The sequence below is a fragment of the Serinus canaria genome, chromosome Z (genome assembly GCF_022539315.1).
Source record: "Serinus canaria isolate serCan28SL12 chromosome Z, serCan2020, whole genome shotgun sequence".
Taxonomy (NCBI): Eukaryota; Metazoa; Chordata; class Aves; order Passeriformes; family Fringillidae; genus Serinus; species Serinus canaria.
In genome coordinates this window covers 72,411,337-72,431,068 of record NC_066343.1, presented here as the reverse complement: position 1 = coordinate 72,431,068, position 19,732 = coordinate 72,411,337, and the positions used below count along the sequence as shown (strand labels likewise).

The 19,732-nt window shown below is 46.9% G+C and overlaps 1 protein-coding gene across 3 annotated transcripts in view; it reads right to left on the bottom strand.

Moving 5' to 3' along the window:
• SETBP1 (SET binding protein 1) overlaps positions 1–17,624 on the bottom strand; it is a 244,904-nt gene extending 227,280 nt beyond the window's left edge. For all 3 annotated transcript variants that reach the window (XM_018920063.3, XM_018920064.3, XM_050986836.1), the window contains exons 1-2: positions 17,122–17,624; positions 233–893 (exon numbers count right to left, since the gene is read on the bottom strand). In XM_018920063.3, coding sequence (XP_018775608.2) covers positions 233–724 — 492 coding nt within the window. In that variant the 5' untranslated portion in view covers positions 725–893; positions 17,122–17,624. The remainder of the gene's footprint in view (positions 1–232; positions 894–17,121) is intronic.
• Between the last annotated feature and the right edge of the window lie 2,108 nt (positions 17,625–19,732).

The window sequence follows — 19,732 nt, the reverse complement described above, 5'->3', positions numbered from 1 at the left end:
TAGAAGAAGCCTGGTTGAACTTTTGATCTCTTCTGAATTGGTTCATCTGAAGGATAGTTCAAGATCATTCCTGATGCATACGTGGCAGTGCAGGATGATACTTGCCCTGTGCTGCTCCAAGGCCAAATCTTACAAAGGCTATACCTTGGACACAATCTTCTCAATTGTTTGAGAAGATTCATTCCTTCCCTCTTCCTCTCCTTCTGGAATTATGTAAAAGAATGGGACCTACCTTCTTTTTGGAGTGTGATCTGTCCTCCTCTTTAGTTGTTTTGCTATTTTTCCCGGTTCTGGAAAGTTTCTGTTCCCCAGACTGCTTGATGGTGATTTTGATCTCGGGAGGGCAAATATAGTTCTCCAAGTTCTTTGGGGGCTTCTTCGCTCTCTTGGTGGTCTGGATCTTTAGTTTTAAACTCCCCTCCGTGAAGTTAGCCTCCTTGATGGAAAACTCCTGCTCCTCCAGGCCATCTCCCGCCACCCATTTCTCGCTGTCCGCATTGGAAGTGGAATCCACGTCTCTTCCAGAACCTAGCTCATCCTCTTCCTCAGGCTCCAGCCTCTCGCTGCTCACTGGGATCCCTTTCCCCGCGCCCGACGAAGACAGCATCGTCTCCCCTGCACAGCCCGAGACAGGCGAAGCCTTGGTGGAGGTGACGGCAGCTGGCAGAAAGTCTGCCTCACCTCCCCTTTGCCGTGAGCTGCTCAAAGTCTCTCTGGGCTCCATGGCAGTATCACAACGCCCTGGAGTTTGGTTGGAGGGAAGGGGAGTACAGAAGGGGATGAGGGAAGCAAGGGTGGATATGATCCCAGGGAGCGAATGGCAACTGTCCACCAAATTCAATATCCTGGTCACCCAGAGGCTGCAAGATGCTCAGAAGAGACCAAATGTGCCACTGTGAAAAGAAAGGGAAAAAAAAAAGAGGAAGTTAGCACATGCACACATATATCAAATCAGTGTGGAATGTTTGAAACAGGGCACAGGGCACACTCAGGCTTCCCCTGCAGTATCTCAAGGGCTTTCCTTGGAGAAAGTGGGAACCAAGGCTCACCAGCATTTCTGAAGGCTGGATCTGACATTGCAAAGCAATGAACAATTGCCATGTCTATTGTTAAATTGATGACAATAGATCTATATTAAAAAAAAAAAAAAAGAAAAAAAACAAACGCAAACTGTTGTCTCAATGCAAACATCTTCATCTCAACCTGTACAATAAATGAGGGGACAGACAGTTGTCCACATCCATGAACCTCCTCATTACCTCAATATGCTCACTGCCACCGGGTTTCCAGCAGGGGAAAAAAGTAAACTCAGATCCCTGCCTTGGGTTAAACAATAACCCAGTGATCAGAGCACAGAAAACATGGTGCTGCCCTCTTAATCAGCAGCAGAGTTTCAAACTCTGTTTCCTCACTTCCCAGGTGAGAGAGAGACATGCCCTTGGCTGCCAGCTATTCTGAGGGTAATCCTGCTTTGGATGAACAATTCATTAGAGACCAACTGCAGCCCAAGATGCTCTATGGGATACTGGAATTGCAGGAGGATCCACCTGAGCTTCTTTCAGGGCATATCAGTGCCCCAAGCACTGAGATGCACAGAGAAAAGCTAAACTCAAGGTTTTCCAGAGTTCTTCATGCCCTCATTCCACTGTTCTGTGGAAAAGCCTTCACTGGATGATGCACAGACTGTGCTGTCAACCTTGCAGGTCTTATCTTTCTTTAGAACATCAGAGATGGAACCCTTTGAGATGGAAACATTCCTGCTTGGTACCTTACAAAACCTCAGTTAAAGAGAGAAGCTGTGGATGTTCAGTTGAGGCAAAAATTGTATCACCCAAGAAATTCTTGTTATAAGTAATACTTATGGTGTGTTTTAAAAGGCATTGAGGTGCTTTCATGCACCCTCCCTAAAACTCCCCTTTTGCCACCCCACACACACCCCTCATGGCGAGCCAATTTCAGCCACAAAATTAGCATAAGAATCTGCAAAAAAAGTCTACAAAATTAGTAGAGAGAAATAAATATATTTTCTGCTACTTTAAGAGAAGCAACAAGTAACACTTCTGGCAAATGGAGAAGGAAGCAGGAAGGCACTGCCAGGAGTAGGTGCTGGGAGCTCAGAATGGCTCTTTCAGGAGTAGCTCCCTGCTAGATCAGCTCAGCTATACTTGACCAACTGCCATCAAGATCTGAGCACAGCCAGGGATTTCCCAGGTCATTCTTGGCAGCGATATGCCAAAGAGAAAAAAAAATGAAAATTATCTTGCAACCTATCACCAAATCAGAACAAGAGTGCCATTGTACACTACTGTAAAGCAGAGCTCACCTAGAAGAAACACATGTCCTTGTACCACTGGCTTATTTTTGCTTTTTAAAGGTACCTTGCAGGGTCTTGAAATTCAACAAGAAGTAACAATAAGTGCCTTTTATTAGTTATAGATCCACATTTTCACTGGAGTGTGGCCATGTGTCACTTTTCTGACCTGGGCATGTATGGCTACTAGTGGAAAGTCCTAAGTGTCCTACAGTTCCATGAAATCACTCGGGGACCTCCACCCAGGTCCCAGCAGACACAAATTCAAATAAAGTTCCCATAAATAGACCAAGCTGACAACCCAAGCAGAAAGAAAGAAAAAAAAAAAAAAAAAAAAAAAAAAAAAAAAAAGAAAACAAACTTGGACTTGCCATCTGGCCTTAGGGATGGTTTCTGTAGCTCACAGGAGATAGAAATGCACCACAAAAACACTTATACTTGAATTGCACATCTCCTGGCAGTAGTGGAGAGACTCATTTCCCAGAGCTGATCCTCCTGTGAGATGATCTGGAGGAACTAACAGATCCGAGGTCTCATGCATGCCTGCCCTGACTCACCCTGTGGTCAGCAAGTCTCTCTAGTTCACCTCTGGGAAACAAGGATCACATTTACATCCTTCAAACTCATTGTAGAGTGGGTTAGTTAATGCCCTTACAAAATGCCATGCATTCATGCATTTTGAACCCAAACCATGTGGTAGTTGCTAATTACTAACACAATTTGTACATGAAAGCCACCCGGTTGCAAGGAGCTGCTCCACCTAATTGACTGACTTTGCACTTTGCCTCTCCTTGTGCTTGTGGAAGTGATGGTCAGAGACACCTTCCTCTTCTAACCGGCCCAATCAAGAAGAAGAAAAAATAAAAATAATTTAAAAAAAGTCTTTATTATCTGCCGTTTTACATTGTTAATCTACACGGAGAGGGACACAATGTACACACTCTCCTGGGCTGCAACACAAACACAAGGTGGTAAAATCTCGGCGGTGCAGCATTCCAGGGAGTTACCGCTCTGGTATGCACGCATGTACAATGGGCACTGTGTGCCGGCCTCCGCCCACAGGCTTTTAACCTCTCTCACTGCTGGCTGCAGAGAGCAGGCTCTGGAGCAGCTCAGCAGGATGAACCTGCAGCCAGCAAGGGTGCAAGGAAGGGACAGCTGCCATTGCCTTTATGAACCAGCCCTCTTGGGACCCTCACCTGAATGGGAGCTTAAATGAAGCTCTTGGCTCCGGGACAGGAAGGGTCATTCAGGTTTTGAGGCATTGGGTAATGTTTTATGGAGGGTGAATAAAAAGCCAGGTTTCTGCTCCAAAGTCTGGTTGTGGGACCCAAATGCTGGGTCATAATGTCCAAGTACTCATGCATGCTTGGCTGTGTGCCTCCAGCTCAGCATAAACAAGCAACAGATAAATAAAGTCATAGCATTACACCCGTGTCAGATGAATTCATGCCAAATCCACCTTAAAACCCAGCTTGAAAGTATTGGCATCCTGTTCTGCCAAGAGTCTGCAAATGATATCACCGGACCCACAGGTAGCAACAAATAACCCTGCACTCAAGTGCTACACCCAGAATTAACTGGGTCATTGTTCTAGATATCTCCTTACTCTCCTTCAGGGTTAATAGTTAAATGACTTGGGTGCAGGGACATCATACTCGTCTTTCTAGTTTGGGCAGGCTACCTGTGCTTTGACTAATTAGAAACCTCACTTCAGGCCTCTGAATGTGTAACCTCTACTGGAAACCTCCCCTCTCCAGAGTGCCTGTGAGCAGAATCATAGAATGGTTTGTGTCGGAAGGGACTCTAAAGCACATCTCATTCCATCCCCCTGCCATGGGCAGGGACACCTTCCGCTATCCCAGATTGCTCCAAACCCCATCCAACCTGGCCTTGAACACTTCCAGGGATGGGACAGCCACCTGCCAGGAGTTCACCACCCTCAGAGGGAACAATTTCTTCCCAACACCCAATTTAAACTAACTCTCTATTGGTTTAAAGCCATTCCTCCTTGTCCTGTTCTTGGAAGAGCTCTATTTCTATTTTAAATACCTTGGACATGAGGTATGTCTGAATTTCTAAGTGCTGACCCAAGCTATTGTTCCAGACCTCCAATGCTCACCAGCATCAAGTCCTGTTCAATAAGCAGCTACAGAGGCATTTTACCTTCCAAATTAAGCTCGCTGAGGAAGGTGTTACTGCTAGCAGACTTCCTGCAGTCAAGTTAAATTTGAGGAGGATAATTCACAGGTGAATGACAATAAATTTCACAGAAGTTGGCATTAGCTCTTAATTAGGGAGAGATTCACACTTCCTTTGGTAAGTACTGAGAAATAATCAAAAGCCTGCTTGCTCAGCCTTGTTACCAGTGCACAAGTTTCTTAGCTCCTCTGGGCACCTCAAACACTCTTATGGGGGCAAAGACCTTAAAATACAAAACTCCTATTTGGGTCATACCGGATGTCTCCTATTAGGGGTTCTGAATATGCTCCCTTCTTCTACCTCAGGCAACCTGGTGCTTGCGAGTATTCAGATGCCCCAGCTATAAAGTGATTAAAGTGAAAATTTGCTGAGGACAAAAACAGAGGTGAGAGCCAATAGGAGGGAGATGAAATCTACCTGCTTGGGATTCTCTGTGAAATAAAAGTGGTTTTAATACTTGGCACAGCTTTTGCCTTAAGCTTGGACTCAATGATCTTGGAGGTCTTTTCCAGTCCTAGTGGTTCTATGATTCTGTGATTCTAAGTTTGACAGCAACCACATTAGGAGCAAGCAAACACTGTTTTGACACATGCAAGCAAGGCAGGCTCAGCTGCCCAGTGTTTCTGCAGTTACTCTGAAATGCTCAAGCACTAGGAAGACCAGCAGGGAGTTGGGAGCAATATTAAGAGGTGCTGTCCAAATCCCTTCTACACTAATACCACCATAAGTACTGAGACTGCTTTAATTTCATTCATAGAGTCCAAAATGAATGGGTTAAAAAGAAAAAAAAGCCTGTTAACAGGTTCAAGTCAGTGGAAACTAAAGCACAAGTCTGAGGCTTATGGGGGATGCAAAGGGGAGGTCACAACTTTTCAAATTCTGTGCCTATCAGGTTGCCTTTGGATCTTCCATTCTTCCATGGGACATTGCATTAAATCCCTAATCTCTGCAAAATATCAGGAATCCCGGAACCCTCTTTACATTTCATCCTTCTAAAACCATTTACCACAAAGCACTGGAGACTATGCAGCAGTTTTTAATGATGAGATTTCACCTTTCACTCCAAAGACTTGCAGGTTGCTTCCATGGTCATGTATGACACAGTGGAAATGCAGCTGCCTCTGGGCCAGAAGCCAGTGGACAACCTGTGTTACAGCCAAGGGCAAGTTTTGGTCAGAAACCTGCTTTTATGAGCAGTGTCTGTGAAACTTCAGAATTTGTCACAGGTTCTTAAAACCCAACATCCTGGCATGTGACAAGCTGCACTGAACCCAGTTAACCCATAATGGAGTACAAAAATGGCCCAGCCTATTCCTTCATTATTGTTTTGCAAAAAGAAATTGGAATTTCATGCTTGGTTGTGGTCTCTGTCCATGCACTGCCAGATAGCCAGCAGCATGACTTTGATGCTGATCAGGAACAGGCATCAGATCACACTTCTGTGGAATGGGCAAGCACACAACATGAGGCTTAACATTTTCTTTGTGGTGACTTAAAGTCAGTTCCAGAGGATGGGAAAACTTGTAAGCCAGAGTGGTGCAGACAAGTGACATAGCATGATACAATACAAAGTCTTCTGGAATCAAATTAAATCACTGCAATTTTTATTTGTTTTTTAGTGAATTTGAACCAGTGTAAGTTTATACTGGATCAGTATCACGTACCAGTACTGCATCTAATTCTCAGCTCAGAGCCCTGGAGCTGGATTTATGGCAGCTTTGTACCACAGCCTCTCGTACTTCCTGAGGCCATGATCCTCTGAGAGAACAACCCAACTTTGGCAGGGAGTGCAAATAATGACTGTGGCAGTTATTTTTTGTCCACATTACGGATCACATAGGAAACACTCTCTCCCTGTCATCTGCCTTGTGTCCATCTAACAAAGGTATGTAATTCATTAATAGGGTGAATTAGAAGAAGAAAAGTGATTACTCTTCACATGGTTCCTCTGCCTCCAACTCTGATTTGTTCAAATCCTTCTAATTCTGCCTCTGATTTTGCGTGGATTATGTGAAGAATTTCTACAAAGGGACAGGATGAGAGCTGTCCCAGATGTGGGTTATCCACATGGAAAAAAGGAGCAAGAGTTAATGGCAGTTGCCAGAAATATAATCTTTACTTGTGTCCATCAGATTGTGCTGAGTCCAAGAGCTACCATCCCTCTGCACCTCCTGAGCAGCACTGACTGATGGCTGTGCCTCAGTGGGAGTCAAAGGCAAAGGGAGCCAGGAAGAGTCACACTGGAGGGAAAAAGATGTGGTAAAACAAATATCTGTCACAGCCAGATGAAGCTGCAAAAATCCTGCCCAAGACAAAGAGGCAGAAATAAATGAAAATCCAAGCACACCTATAATTACAGAGGCATGTAAGTGTGCACATTACACACACACACGTGTATCTGTCTTCTCAACATAGACACATTTAGAGTAGATTATGGAATCATATCTGACTCCATAATTAGGTTTGAGACTTTATAATTAGATCAGATAGTCACCTTTCTATGTAAGTAACTAACTATCATACAGGGCTTGCAGGAGGGCCAACTGAATGATTAAACAACTGACATGGCCATAAATCACAAGGACAATAAAAGCAATACTGCCCAAGGTACAGCTGTGGCCAGTGTAGCAAAGCACCCATCTGCAGGAGCAGGAGAAGTGCCCATCATGCTGCCCAAGGGCTTTTACAAGCTCCTGCCTGAGAAATCTACCAAGGTTTTGTAAATCTACTCACTCATTACCTAAAGCTGTATCAGAGTGTTGGGGAGTGCAGTCATCAGACCTGTGAACACCTTCTCACAGGGGCTTCTGGTCTCTAAAATGATCAACTCCTCCCATTTGTTCCCTCCGAGGTAGGCAACAAAAAATTGGTTTGTGTTGGAAGGGACCTTAACCATCTTTTTCCAGCCCCTTGCCATGGGCAGGAACACTTTCCACTAAACCAGGTTGCTCCAACCCTAAATCCAACCTGGCCTGGAATACTTCCAGGCATTTACAACTTCTCTAGGAAATCAAAGGTAGTGTTTGATCCTAATGACATCTATAGCTGGCATGTGGTTTTTGCCCATTTTCCTTGTGAACATCAGGCCTCCAGGACACTGTAAAGCAGAAAGAGATGCCAGCTGTGCCTCAGCTCATTACAACACAAAAAGTCAAGCTGGTGAGTTTGCCTAAGTCAGATCAACACCACGTTGCTGAGCTCCCAGATCAAGCATCATCACTCCCAGTGTGATGTACAATCAGAGGTGACTCCTGAGATGACCCAGGAGACCACCATGAGCACTCTGCTGGATGCAGCTGAGTCTGTGGCACTGCAAGGATAAAACTTATTCCATTAACAACAGCCATAAAACTCTTTGGGAGGAAGTGTCAATGTGCGCAGAAGGGGACTTAAATACTTACTATGTTCCAGCCAGCTCTTGCCAAGCACACCATCCTGGAGGTAGCAGCAGCTACTCCAGGCTACAAATGGAAAGTTTTATGGGTATTTAGGGAAAGGTTATTGGCACAGAGATCAGCCACAGAAAGCAAACCCCTGTAGTATTCCATCATCTGTGTTACCAAACTTTCCTAGATTGACTCTGCTCTTGGAGAGCTGCCATCATACACAGTAGCCTCCTTCTAACACCATCATGGCAGGGCAACAATCTCTTCTTCTCTGATCAAACATTTCCCTCTGCACCACAAAATGTGTGGAAAATTATTTCTCTGCATGAATCATTAATGAGAGTTTTGTTTTTATTTACTGCTGCTGCCACAGAACTCCTTCTTTCACCTTTTTTCCCGCCCTTCTCCATTATTTCATTTTTGCTTGCTCATGTGCCAAATAGACCAGCTTCCCCTTCCTCTGGGAAAAACAAAGAAATAAATAAAATCTAACAACACATCTGATAGGAAATGCACCATGCCTTGGCTCAACATCCATTCCTCAGAGCTGTCAGTGATGGCACAAGGAGGACCTGAAAGGCTTCAGTCCAGGATCTATCCCGTGCCCAGTCTGGAGTCTGTACAAACAACACATCCCATGTTATTCCATTCCACATGCTTCAAATGATGCTGGGAGTAAGACAGTTTGGATTTTGTCCATCCAGGACACTGCACTGTGTGTTTCCATGCTGAGTAAGCAGTGGCGTTTGCTTGGTGCTGTATAATACACCAAGCACCCCCAACGTCAAGAGGGGACTTTGAGAAAAAGGGGTGTCTAAAGGGCATACAAGAAGAATAGCAATAATTTGGGGTGTCTAAAGGAAAGCATTGGAAGTGCTTTGTCCTGCAGAGTTTATCAGTTTTTTGGGGGAAAGAGTGTCAGGGTCAGAAATGCAAGAAATACCCTTAAAGCCTCATAGATAGAAGACAAAGACGAAGAAGATGATGAAGAAGATGATAAAGAAGAAGAAGATTAAGATGAAGATGAAGAAGACAAAGGAGAAGAAGAAGAAGAAGGAGAAGAAGAAGAAGAAGAAGAGGAAAAATCAGGAGGCAAAAGCAGCACAGGACACAAGTGGATGTAGCTGGATGCACATGGGACAAAGAGCAGCCCACAGTGCTGGGACAGTGATATCAAGAGGCACAAAAACATGAGTTGGGAGCATGCTGATGGGAAGACCCGAGGCCAAGAATAAAGGCAAGATAACTGACAGCTGCTGTGGGCAAAGAGAAGGAGCACCTTTGCCTCTAATGAGGATGAAGAGGAAGTGGTTACAGAAGTGCTGTGTGAAGTTGAGTCAGAAGGAGATAAAAGCCTGCTGAGTATCTGCAGGCCTGGAAGACCTCTCCAGCTCAGTGACTTTACTGTGCTCTTTGCACACGTTGGGCTCCCTCCAAGGCAGCAGAGAGGGTCAGGAGCCCCAGATTCACCACTCAAATCCGTATTGAAGCAGGACCAGCACTTTGGATTATTACTCCTATAGACTCACAGAATCATTCAGGTTGGAAAAGCCTTCTAAGATCATGGACTCCAACCATTCCTCCAGCACTGCTAAGGCCACCCCATGTCCCCAGGTGCCACATCCATGCATTTTTTTGATCACTTCATGCATGGTAACTTTAACACTTTCCAGGGCAGCCTGTTCCAATGCCTGATCAACCCTCCAGGAAACAATTTAATCTTGTTATCTAATCTAAACAACCCCTGGAGCAACTGGAGACCATTTCCTCTCATTCTGTCACTCGTAATACTTCTAACATGACTCCAGGAGGATGTTAAAGGTTGGGATGGGATCAACACTTGGAGAAAGAATCTAGTGTCCAGTCAGTCATGGGTACCACCTCTCTTCACCAATGAACCTTGGATTCCTGTCTCTTAATCTGAATCCTTCACTTAACTCCCAACCAAACAAAGTTTGGTCTGTTGGCTGTGATGGGCCAAGAGAGCCCTGAACTGAGGTGTCTGTGCTACTGCTCCCCATCTGGAGGTGGCTGTGGGTTTGATTAAGTTCTCAGTTCCTACCTAGAAGCATGCTGCAGCTTTTTGGTTTTTTTTATTTTTTACTCACACTGGGTTTTTTTTTTTCAAAGGTTTTCCTTAAGGACTTTGGGGGGTCTGTTTGCTGAGCTAAGGATGAAGAAAATGTTCTGTCCTAAAAGCCACACCTCGAAGACAGCTTGTTTTAAGAGCAGGTGTCTCTTCAATGCTGGTGATAGATGTGGAGGAGCAGGACTCATGCTCCTGTGAGTACCTCCTGTGACACAGAACTCTAATCTAATGTAACCAACACCTAAGAAAAAAAGCCATTTATGACTCCTATCCCACAGGATTTGTTGGGCCAGTGCCCTTCTCTTTAAGCCAACAGACTACAAGAATCCATTAACTTCAGGATGTCTACACTCCAATCTGTCATGGCATCAGGAACCGTGGCCTCCAATTTTTGTGTCACTCAAACACCAAAAGATGACAGAGGCCATCAAGAAGCCCTACATCCATAAGATAGAGACTGCTGTCTTCTTTAAAAGCATGCAGTTAAAAAGGGAAAGTGTTTCCTTTTTCCACTCTCCCTTTTTCTGAATCAATTGAAAACAAAACTGATAGCTGGAGAGGCTTGCTCAACTTTTCAGGAAGAAAATTTTCATTAAACAGAGAGAAAGCATGCCATTTTTCAGCCCATTAGTTGAAGATTTATGGAAAATACAAGGATGTGAATGTATGGGTTAATATTTTAAACTGATTTGCAACCTTAGTAACAATGGACATGTATAGTAGCACTCTGCCCAGATGCTTGCTGCAGCACTTTACGTGTGTACAGTCCTGTTTGAACACTTACTGAACTCCCCCAGTTAAGCTTTGTGTCTCTGATCCCTTCTGAAAAAGAACTAAGGGATTCAGCAGAGAATTATTCCCAGTATAGAATTCTATTGAATCCCCCACTATAGCGCTCCATAGGAAGGCTTTACTTTAGAGAGAGAGAAGAGAAAAGGAAAAAAAAAAAAAAAAAAAAAAAAAAGGAAAGAAAAACTACAGGAAGGGTTTCCTTGTCTGGGAAACTAACAGAATTTCAGAGGAGTTTCAGTGAAACCCCACAACATTCTCCAAAGCCAAGTGTTTAGTGAGTCTTGAGGAGAGGCAGACATGGATCACAGCATCACTCCAGAATAGGCTGGATCTGGAAACACAGAGGGAATTTAGGCCAGTGTCCAAGTCTTAGAAATCACATCAGTAGGACATTCAGGATTTGTGGGTTCTTATAGAGGGAAGATGTGCATGTAGCACCTTGCAGCTTGACCTCTGGTTTGAGTATCATCATTTTCTCCCTTCCATCTTAAAACTGGCTTCTCCATCTGCTAAAATGCCAGGACAGAAAGAGAATGATTCATAGTATACATATATATCTCAGTTTTAAAGGTTAAGGCTAACAAAAATTTCAAAGTAACTTAAAACCTCCGGCTTCCAATCTTCAACCCATCTCTAATTTTGAGGTATTTGAGTGATTCCTGGATTACCCCATGCTTGCCTACCGCACATTCTTCTGAAAAGATTTCCCAAGCACTGTTACTAGTTATCCGTACTACAGTAGAGGAAACTTTGCTCTCATTGCTGCCATCCTCACAGAGCCCTTGTCTGCCCAGGATTGCAAAGCAACCCTTACTGAACCAGGAATTCACTTTTTCAGAGGCATTGAGAGGATGAGTAAGTCACCCCACGACTGCATTTAGCCACAATCCCAGCTCCTCCCAATATACTGCAGAGCCAAGCCTTGGGCCACCTCATGCTCTGGTGTTCACCAGGGCAGGTCAGAGCCTTGTGACCTCATGTTTGCATGGAAATTGGCCTCCTCTTGCCTGACTTTTCCACACAGTCAAAGGGCACATCAGAATCAGCAGCCCTATACAGGAAAGGTAACTCATCCCCACCCCCTGCACAACTCCTGTATTCCCTGAAAAACCCCTGTGCTGGATGGACAAGTACACAAGCCCCACCAGAGTGCCTACTCATGAGCAAGAGTAAACCTGACCCAGGGATGTGTGAGCAGCACCAAGGTCCATGTTCCCAGAGTATTTCCCTGGCCACCTTCTTCTTTGGTCACCTGCTCTTCTTCAAAGTTTCTGCTTGGTCTTTTGAAGAGACATAAAAACCAACAAAACCCTAAACAAAATAATGTCAGAAGGTTTCTTTTCATACCTAGTCTTCCCAAACCTTACTGAAAAGCTCATCATTGCATATGGACAATTTGTCCTCCAAAGTAAATCCAGCTCCAAAAGAGCAAAATAGCTCCTAACCCTGCTCTCTCTCAAGAGCTGATAAATAGAAATCAGCTACTTCCCTCACTCATTTCCTCAGCTCCGAAAGATTCTCTGACTGCTTTTATTCAATTTAAGAAGTTATTTTGTCTTCCTTTATTTCCCCAGCTGTTTATTTAACTTTGTGCTCTCTACAACCAATCAAATGTGAATTCAGAATCCAGGTGCCTGTTACAGGGCTGTGCTTGGTCCCAGCATCCAGCAGACCTCTAAACAGGTCCAAAATGCAATGAACTTTTGAAGGTACATCAGGTGAAACCTTCTCATTGGGAGGAGAAAGAAACAGTCTCCAGGTGTTGCTAACCACACACACTTGCAAACTGATTTCATGTCTATATCAGAAGGAAAAAGGAGTCCCAATATCCAATGTTTGCAAATCGCTTTCAGATCTGACAGTCCCCCCAGGCTCAAACACTGAATAGAGGGATTTTGAAGTCCATCTTTAATCAAGGTGACAATTTCCTAAAAGTGTAAGTCACTTTATTTCCTCAACAAGAATAATGGGAAAGAGAGCTTCTTTCCTATCAAGCTGGAAAGAGAGAAAGTAATGAGAACAGAACCCACAATAGCAGCAAAACCAGTCCCAGTAGAAACCACAAGCCCTGCAGCAAAACACTGGGAACCTTCTCCACTCAGGTTCTCCCACAGAGTCTCACCTTCCCCTCTATGGACTAGCTTTAAACATTGTATTTATGCTGCCCTAAGGTTTCCTGGACTTCCCAGCAATGAGGCTAGACCTTACCATGGATTTCCTCTGTCTACTTACTATTTTATAGGTCACCTATATTAGAAAACTATTCCTCCCTGTGAGGGTGGTGAGGCCCTGGCACAGGTTTCCCAGAGAGGCTGTGGCTGCCCCATCCCTGGGGGAGTTCAAGGCCAGATTGGACAGGGCTTGGAGCAGCCTGGGATAATGGAAGGTGTCCCTGCCCATGGCAGGGGGTGGAATGAGATGATGCTTAAACTCCCTTCCCATACAAATCACTCTCTGATTCTATGAATTTTACACACAGATTTGCTGCCTTCATCACCAGAAGCATACTTAAGCACATCACTTACAAATCTAAAACCCTGCATGCCTGCATGCCTGCATGCTATGGTAGGCAAAAATGGTGCTGCATGTTCTGAGCACGGCTTAAAATCTGTCCCTCCATGCTCCATGGAAAGCATTTTGGCAGTTATTAATTCTGCCTTTCAGCATTGTCACAGACCCACAGATCACAGATACTCCAGAGATGGGTAGTTAATGGGGAGCAAGGAAAACCGCCTAGGCATATGGTTAAACAAATCAGTCATCAGTTCACTGGGACATCTTTCATTTCCATCACAGCAATCTGTTGGATCCCAGAACTGTTTTTACGTGGTTCATTAGACAATAGCCTTTCTTACTACTAGTTAGGTCAAGAGTCAAAATTGCTGTGTAATTGCAAGTCTCAGTGCACAAGGCAAGAGTTTTTCAGTCCTGGAGGGTGTTGTCCAAAGGGGAAAGAAAAGAGAAGGGAAAGATTATGTGTGAGCAATTGAGCCCTACTGAGAGGGAAAAAAAGTCACTGAAACTGGGATTAGGCAAATCTGGTAATGGAAAACAAGAGTCCTGTTGGTAAATTGGCACTTGCACCTAAGAGATGTGTGTGGTAGGGAAAAGGAGCTCAAAGGATGGGTCCTCTCAGAAGAGGAGATTAAGCAGCATCTAAAGCCAAAAAATTATGGTTGCACCTTTTTGAGCATTTAATTCCTTGAGTTAATCAAGAGCACAGCAATAGCAGTTGTTAAACAAGAACAGTTCCCAACTTAATCAAAGTACAATATTATTGAAAACAATACAGAGCAACCTCAGTAGAAAAACCAGTATATATCAAATCAAGCTAAATAGCTCAGTTATGATCATTATTAATAATAAATCATGGCCACTGTTTCTTTTGTTTGCCAACAACCAGCATAGTTTATGGCTCTGCACAAACCTAACACACCATTTTATAGCATTTCAAAAAGTGCGTCCTCCTAAAATGATAATGTGTTAATAATCTATGCTGGGTTTTTTGGCAGGAATAAAAAAGCTCAAACGACTTGAAATAACATCAGCTAAAAATTATTTATTCCCCATCCCTAGTTGCAGAGAAAACAGAGGTTTTCTTGGCTCAGTTACTTCTCAATAGACTTCTGGTTTCAATTAAAACTTTGAGTCTGAGAAGTTAAAAAAAAAAAAAAAAAAGTTGAAGCCAATAAGAGATGGAAGAGAAGTCTCCATTCACTGAATGTTTCTGCTTTTGTTTTTTTCCCTATTTTTACATAACCCTTCTGAGCTAAGAGCACAGATTAAAGTACAAGTCCATTGTGTGGATGGGGTTTTTATTTTTCTCCTTTCAGCTAAAAAACAAATGGAGATGGAAAAAAGTTTCTCCTTTGAGTGGAAGGAGCTTCTGATGAGGGGTGTAATCTCAGTGAAGGCTGAGGAAGTGCAGAAAGCTGAGCATGAAACAGGCACTTGCACATTTTCCCATGAACATGTCCAGTCCCTGGAAGTGTTTGGGGCCAGGCTGGATGGGACTTGGAGCAGCCTGGTCTAGGGGAAGGTGTCCCTGCCTTGAGGGAAAATGGGGCTAGAATGAGATGAGCTTTAACATCCGTTCCAACCAAAACATTCTATGATTCTATTATTCCATGATAAGATTTTCTTGCTGTCCACAATATAGATTCCACTTGTTTCCTCAGGCTGATGCTGTCACTACCTGTCTGTAGGCACCTGATAATACCATTTCTGTAGCCTGCATCAAGTCAATCCTACATGCAGGAGCTTTCAGACCAGTAATCCCAGTTCCCATTTGGGCCCATAATAATCCACACAGGACTGGATTTGCCAGCAGCCCTTTCCTCCTGCAACAATTCCATCCACGCCAGGAGGCTCAGATGCTCTCCCTGACAGCGGAGCACTGACCAGTTCTGCCCTCTCCTCTCCCCACTCCTCTGCATCCTTTGCCGTGTGACAGACGGATATAGAAGGACACACGGAGGATCCCCCCACCCCAGAGCGGGGCCGCCGCGGGCCGGTGGCTAATGAAACACGTCCGTACACCGGGGGAACAGCCTGCCAGGCTCCCCTGCCCTCCTCCCTTCATCCTCCCACTCCTCCCAGAGCCCGGCTGGGTTAGCCCGGCTCACGGCAGCCGCGGGGATATCGCCACCCCACGGTACCGGAATGGGTGGGTACTCCCCTCGCATCTCCCCTCTCATCCCCCGTGCGCATCCCCCAGGCACCAAGCTCCTCTCGTCACCCCTCCCGAGGCCAGGGGAACCTGCCCACTGGGGGTGTCCGAGTCGGGTGTGCCCCGTCTCCCCCCGGCCTCCCCGGGTTGGGCTCCCGGCAGCCAAGTGCCTTTTGAGCATCAGGCGTCAGGCCCGGGATTATCGGGGCCGTTTATTTGAAGCGGAAACGAATCGGAAATCCTTTTCTCAACTGCCTTTTAGAGACATAAATACAGCAGGCAGGGGCAGCGCGGGGAGCGCCGTGCCCGCTGGGGCGGTGGGATGTTGGGATGCAAACACACGGACACGCTCACGCTGACACACACTCACTCACTCACACACACTGACACCCGGGGATTCAGTAAGGGCTGAGGGGGACCCGAATTCCCCTTGCCCTGCGGGGAAACCCGACGAGGAAGGGGTGTGAGTGTGAGTGCGAGTGCGAGTGCCCGGAGCCGGGCAGGAGCCTTGCTCCAGGGCTGGGGTTGACAATAGCCGCCCGAGGCTGCGGGCTGCCTGTTACCCCCTCTTCCCCAAAGCACCCCGCAGCCCGATGGTGCCGGCGGTATTCAGCCTGCCCATAGCTGAACTCCGCTTCCACCCCTTGCGGGGGCACCAGGGGCCGGCAGGGTCCCGAGGGCGGCAATCACCGGCTTATTAAGAACCATTATCCAGCCACCGAGCGTGGTGGGGGTGGTGGCGGGGCGAGGGGTGGGGGGGTGTCCCGCTTTGCTAATTACTACCCCCACCCCGTCCTCCCACTTCGTTGTTGCCCAAAATCTCAGCTTTTCGGGGCTGCGTGTCCTTTTCAATGTCAAAACACGGCGGGGCCACCCCGGGGCAGCGGCGCCCCCCGGTTCAGCTGCGGAGCGCGGCCGCGGAGCCCCGCGCACACACGGGCTCACACTCGCTCACTCACACACACACTCATACACACACACACAAATCCCCGTAAGGTTACAGCGTTGCTCTCTAGCTCCACTTAACCTGCAATTTACGAAGCGGGGGGGGTCGTGTCCCCCCCTCCCCAATTTCCACAGGCACACACATAGCTGCCACCTACACATATAAACACATGTAAGGCTACCAAAACGGGGGCCGGGAGAGGGGGTATATGGCGGGGGTGGGGGTTGGGGGGGGAGGAAAATAAATACATTATTCAAACTCCTGAAAAAAATTCCAACCCCTTCCCGGTCTTACACGCACCACCAGTACCCCCCACCCCACGACAAGCACACACAGACACGCACACATGCTCCTAAACAGGCACAAAGCATGGGGAGGAAAGGGGTCGGAGGGGATGGGGAGGAGTATTCGCATGCAATGCATAGAGGGGAAATACTCCCCCCTCCCAAAAAAATAAATAAAGCCCTTTTCCGCGCCATTGCAAAGTCACAACAGAGTGGAGGGAAAAAAAATATAAAAAAGAAAAGAAAAAAAAAGGGGGGACGACATTAACTTTTGCATGCAGAAGGGGGAAAAATTAAAAAAAAAAAAAAAAAAAAAAAAGAAGGGGGTGAAGGAACAGGAGAGAAGCGTACGATCCTTCTGCAATTCCGATCATCAAGGCAGACCTTTCCTCGATGCCTCAGAATTTTTGTTCTTTTTTTTTTTTCCCCCGCATTTACTAACCCATATCCCCAGAACGGCAGCGGGGGCTTCTTAGCAGCTTCCTCTTCTTCTTCTTTCTTCCTCCTCCTCCTCCTCCTCCTCCTCCTCCTCCTCCTCCTCGGATTTCCCCCCTTCTTTTCTCTTCTCTTTTAGATCCCGGTTTCAATCCCTCGCCACAGCCCCCAAAGGTGCTTTTGCTTGTGTTGCGGCAAACCCATGGCGGTGTTCATCTGTCAGATGGGGATGAGGGGAGCGCCCGGCCGCGCAGCGCACGCAGAGCGCAGAGGGAGGAGGGCGGGGGGAGGAGGAAGGCACCGGGGAGAGGGAGATGGACGGACAGACAGACGGAGAGGCAGCTCGAGAGATAAAAGATAGATAGAGAGGGATAAATAGAACGAGATAGAGCGAGAAAGGGGGGAAAATGGCGTCTTGGAAAGCCGGAATCCCGGAGTAAATCAAATTAACACGCAACACCCAGAGCAGTCCCGGCTAATTTTAGCAGGATCCAAAATAAAATGAAAAGGAAAAAAGGGGGGTGAGTAGGAGGAGAAGGGGGGGACAGGGGGGGCGGGGGGTGAAAGAAAGGAGGAGGGGGTAAGAAGGAAAAAAAAAAAAAGAGAGACCGAAAAAAAAGAAGCCCCTCAATGCACTGGATGAAATCCTGGATTTGAAATCGATGGAGCTGGTCTCCAGCTCTCTCGCTTTTTCTTTTCTTTTTCTTCTTTTAAAAATTTTTTTAGAGGGGGGGTTCTTTTGCTCTCTGCTTGTTGTTGCTAGTTGGTTGGGAGTCTTTTTGCAGGGGGGCGAGGTTGCGGGGAAGCGTTTTCGGTTTTGCTTTTCCCGGCGAGGAGTTTCAAAAATATTTTTAAAAAAAAGAAAAAAAAAAAAAAGAAGAAGAAAAAGAAAAAGAAAAGGGAGAGGAAGAAAAAAAAAAAACACACGAAGAAAAAAAAAAAAAAGAATAAAAGAAAGAATAAGAGCAAAGCCACGCCAGGAGAAAAGGGCTGCTTGGCGGCGGCGAGGAAGCTTCCCTTTATCCCTGCTCTCCCTGGGCTCCGGAGCGGGTGCCGGAGCTCCGGCGGGCTGCGGGGCTGCGGCCGCCCGCCCCGCTCCGCTCCCCGCTCCCCCCGCGCCGCCCCGCGCCGGGCCGGGGGAGGGCGAAGGGAAGGCGGAGGGAAAACACCCCCTTCTCCTGATGGGGCCGGAGTCGGTGCTCGCACACTCACACAGCACACACACACACCCGCATCCCCTTCCCCGCTGAGAAAGGGTGCGCCTGGGGGCGGCTTTTTGCTCCCCTGCTGGATTTTTCCTTTCTCTGTCTTTTATTTTGTCTTTCTGGTCTGGTTCTCCTTCCCCCCTCCCGCTCTCCCTCCCTGCAAGGGGCGGCGATTTGGTTAAGCAGATCTGGGGGGCTGATGTCTCTCTCTTTCCTCTGTTTCCATCGCTCGCTCCCGGAGTCCTGCAGCACTGGGGGCGGGGGGGAGGGGGCGAAATGTGGGGAATAAATGGTAATGATCAGGCACACACACACACCCTCACGCTCTCACACACACTCACACGCAGACACGCACTCGGTGTGGCTGCAATGCTCGGCTCTGGGTTAATGTACTCAACAGTGCCACTACCTGACACAACTGCAGCACTGATGGGGGCAGGGGAGAAAAGGCAGAGGAGGTGAGATTCAGGGCAGGGCTATTTATCCCATTTATCCCACTCCAAGCTCAGTCTCTCCCACGCCCTCCCAGCCGCCCCCCCGCCAGCCCCCCGTGTGCTTTTCGCGGCGGGTTCGTGACCCGTGTGAGACATTTTTGGGGTACAGTGACTGCTGTTCAGGCCACACTGAGAATTCACTCTCTGGGTCTGGGGGAGATAAGCAAGGACTCTCGACCCCTAATTTAAGGACTAAGTCCACCCCCACCCCCCCCACCCCCGTCACCTTTCAGAATGGACCAGCAGCAGTGTACAAATCACAACACAAACCCAGCTGCAGGCCAGTGGAGCCGTGCAAAATCCCAGTTGTTGGGCTTTTCCTTTCCCACTCTTGCTCTGCCAGCAGTCTGGATGATGCTGCCTTTTGGTCTGCCAGCTGGGCAAACCTTTACTCACAGGAGTAAATTGCTGGCTTGCCTGAGTAACCACAGAGACGATGAGGAGGAACCCCCAGAGGAGGGAAGACTTGTGGAATGGAGCTGAGGAGTTGTACTTACTGATGTAGATAAAATTCCAGGGGCAGGGGGGGAGTGTAGGGAGTACCCCGCTGTGTTCCTCTGCATGCTTGATCCCTTGCAAAGATGGTGCCAAAGGGTTCCCTGTCCCAGAGTGCTGCAGGAGGCTCAAAGAGCACCAAGTGTCTCCTCTTTGCTCTGGACAGAGAGTGGCTTCAGGCCATCATCCTGAGTGACCTGAATTCAGTGTGCAGCTGATGCAAGGGTTGACCCTCACTGTCCATGGAGCTTATTCATATCTGATATCCCTTACATCATAGAATCATAGAATCATTTGGCTTGGAAGGGACTTAAAAGATCTTGTCTCACCCCCTGCCATGGGCAGGGACACCTTCCACTATCCCAGGCTTCCCCAAACTCCCATCCCACTTGGACTTGATCACTTCTAGGGATGGGGCAGCCAC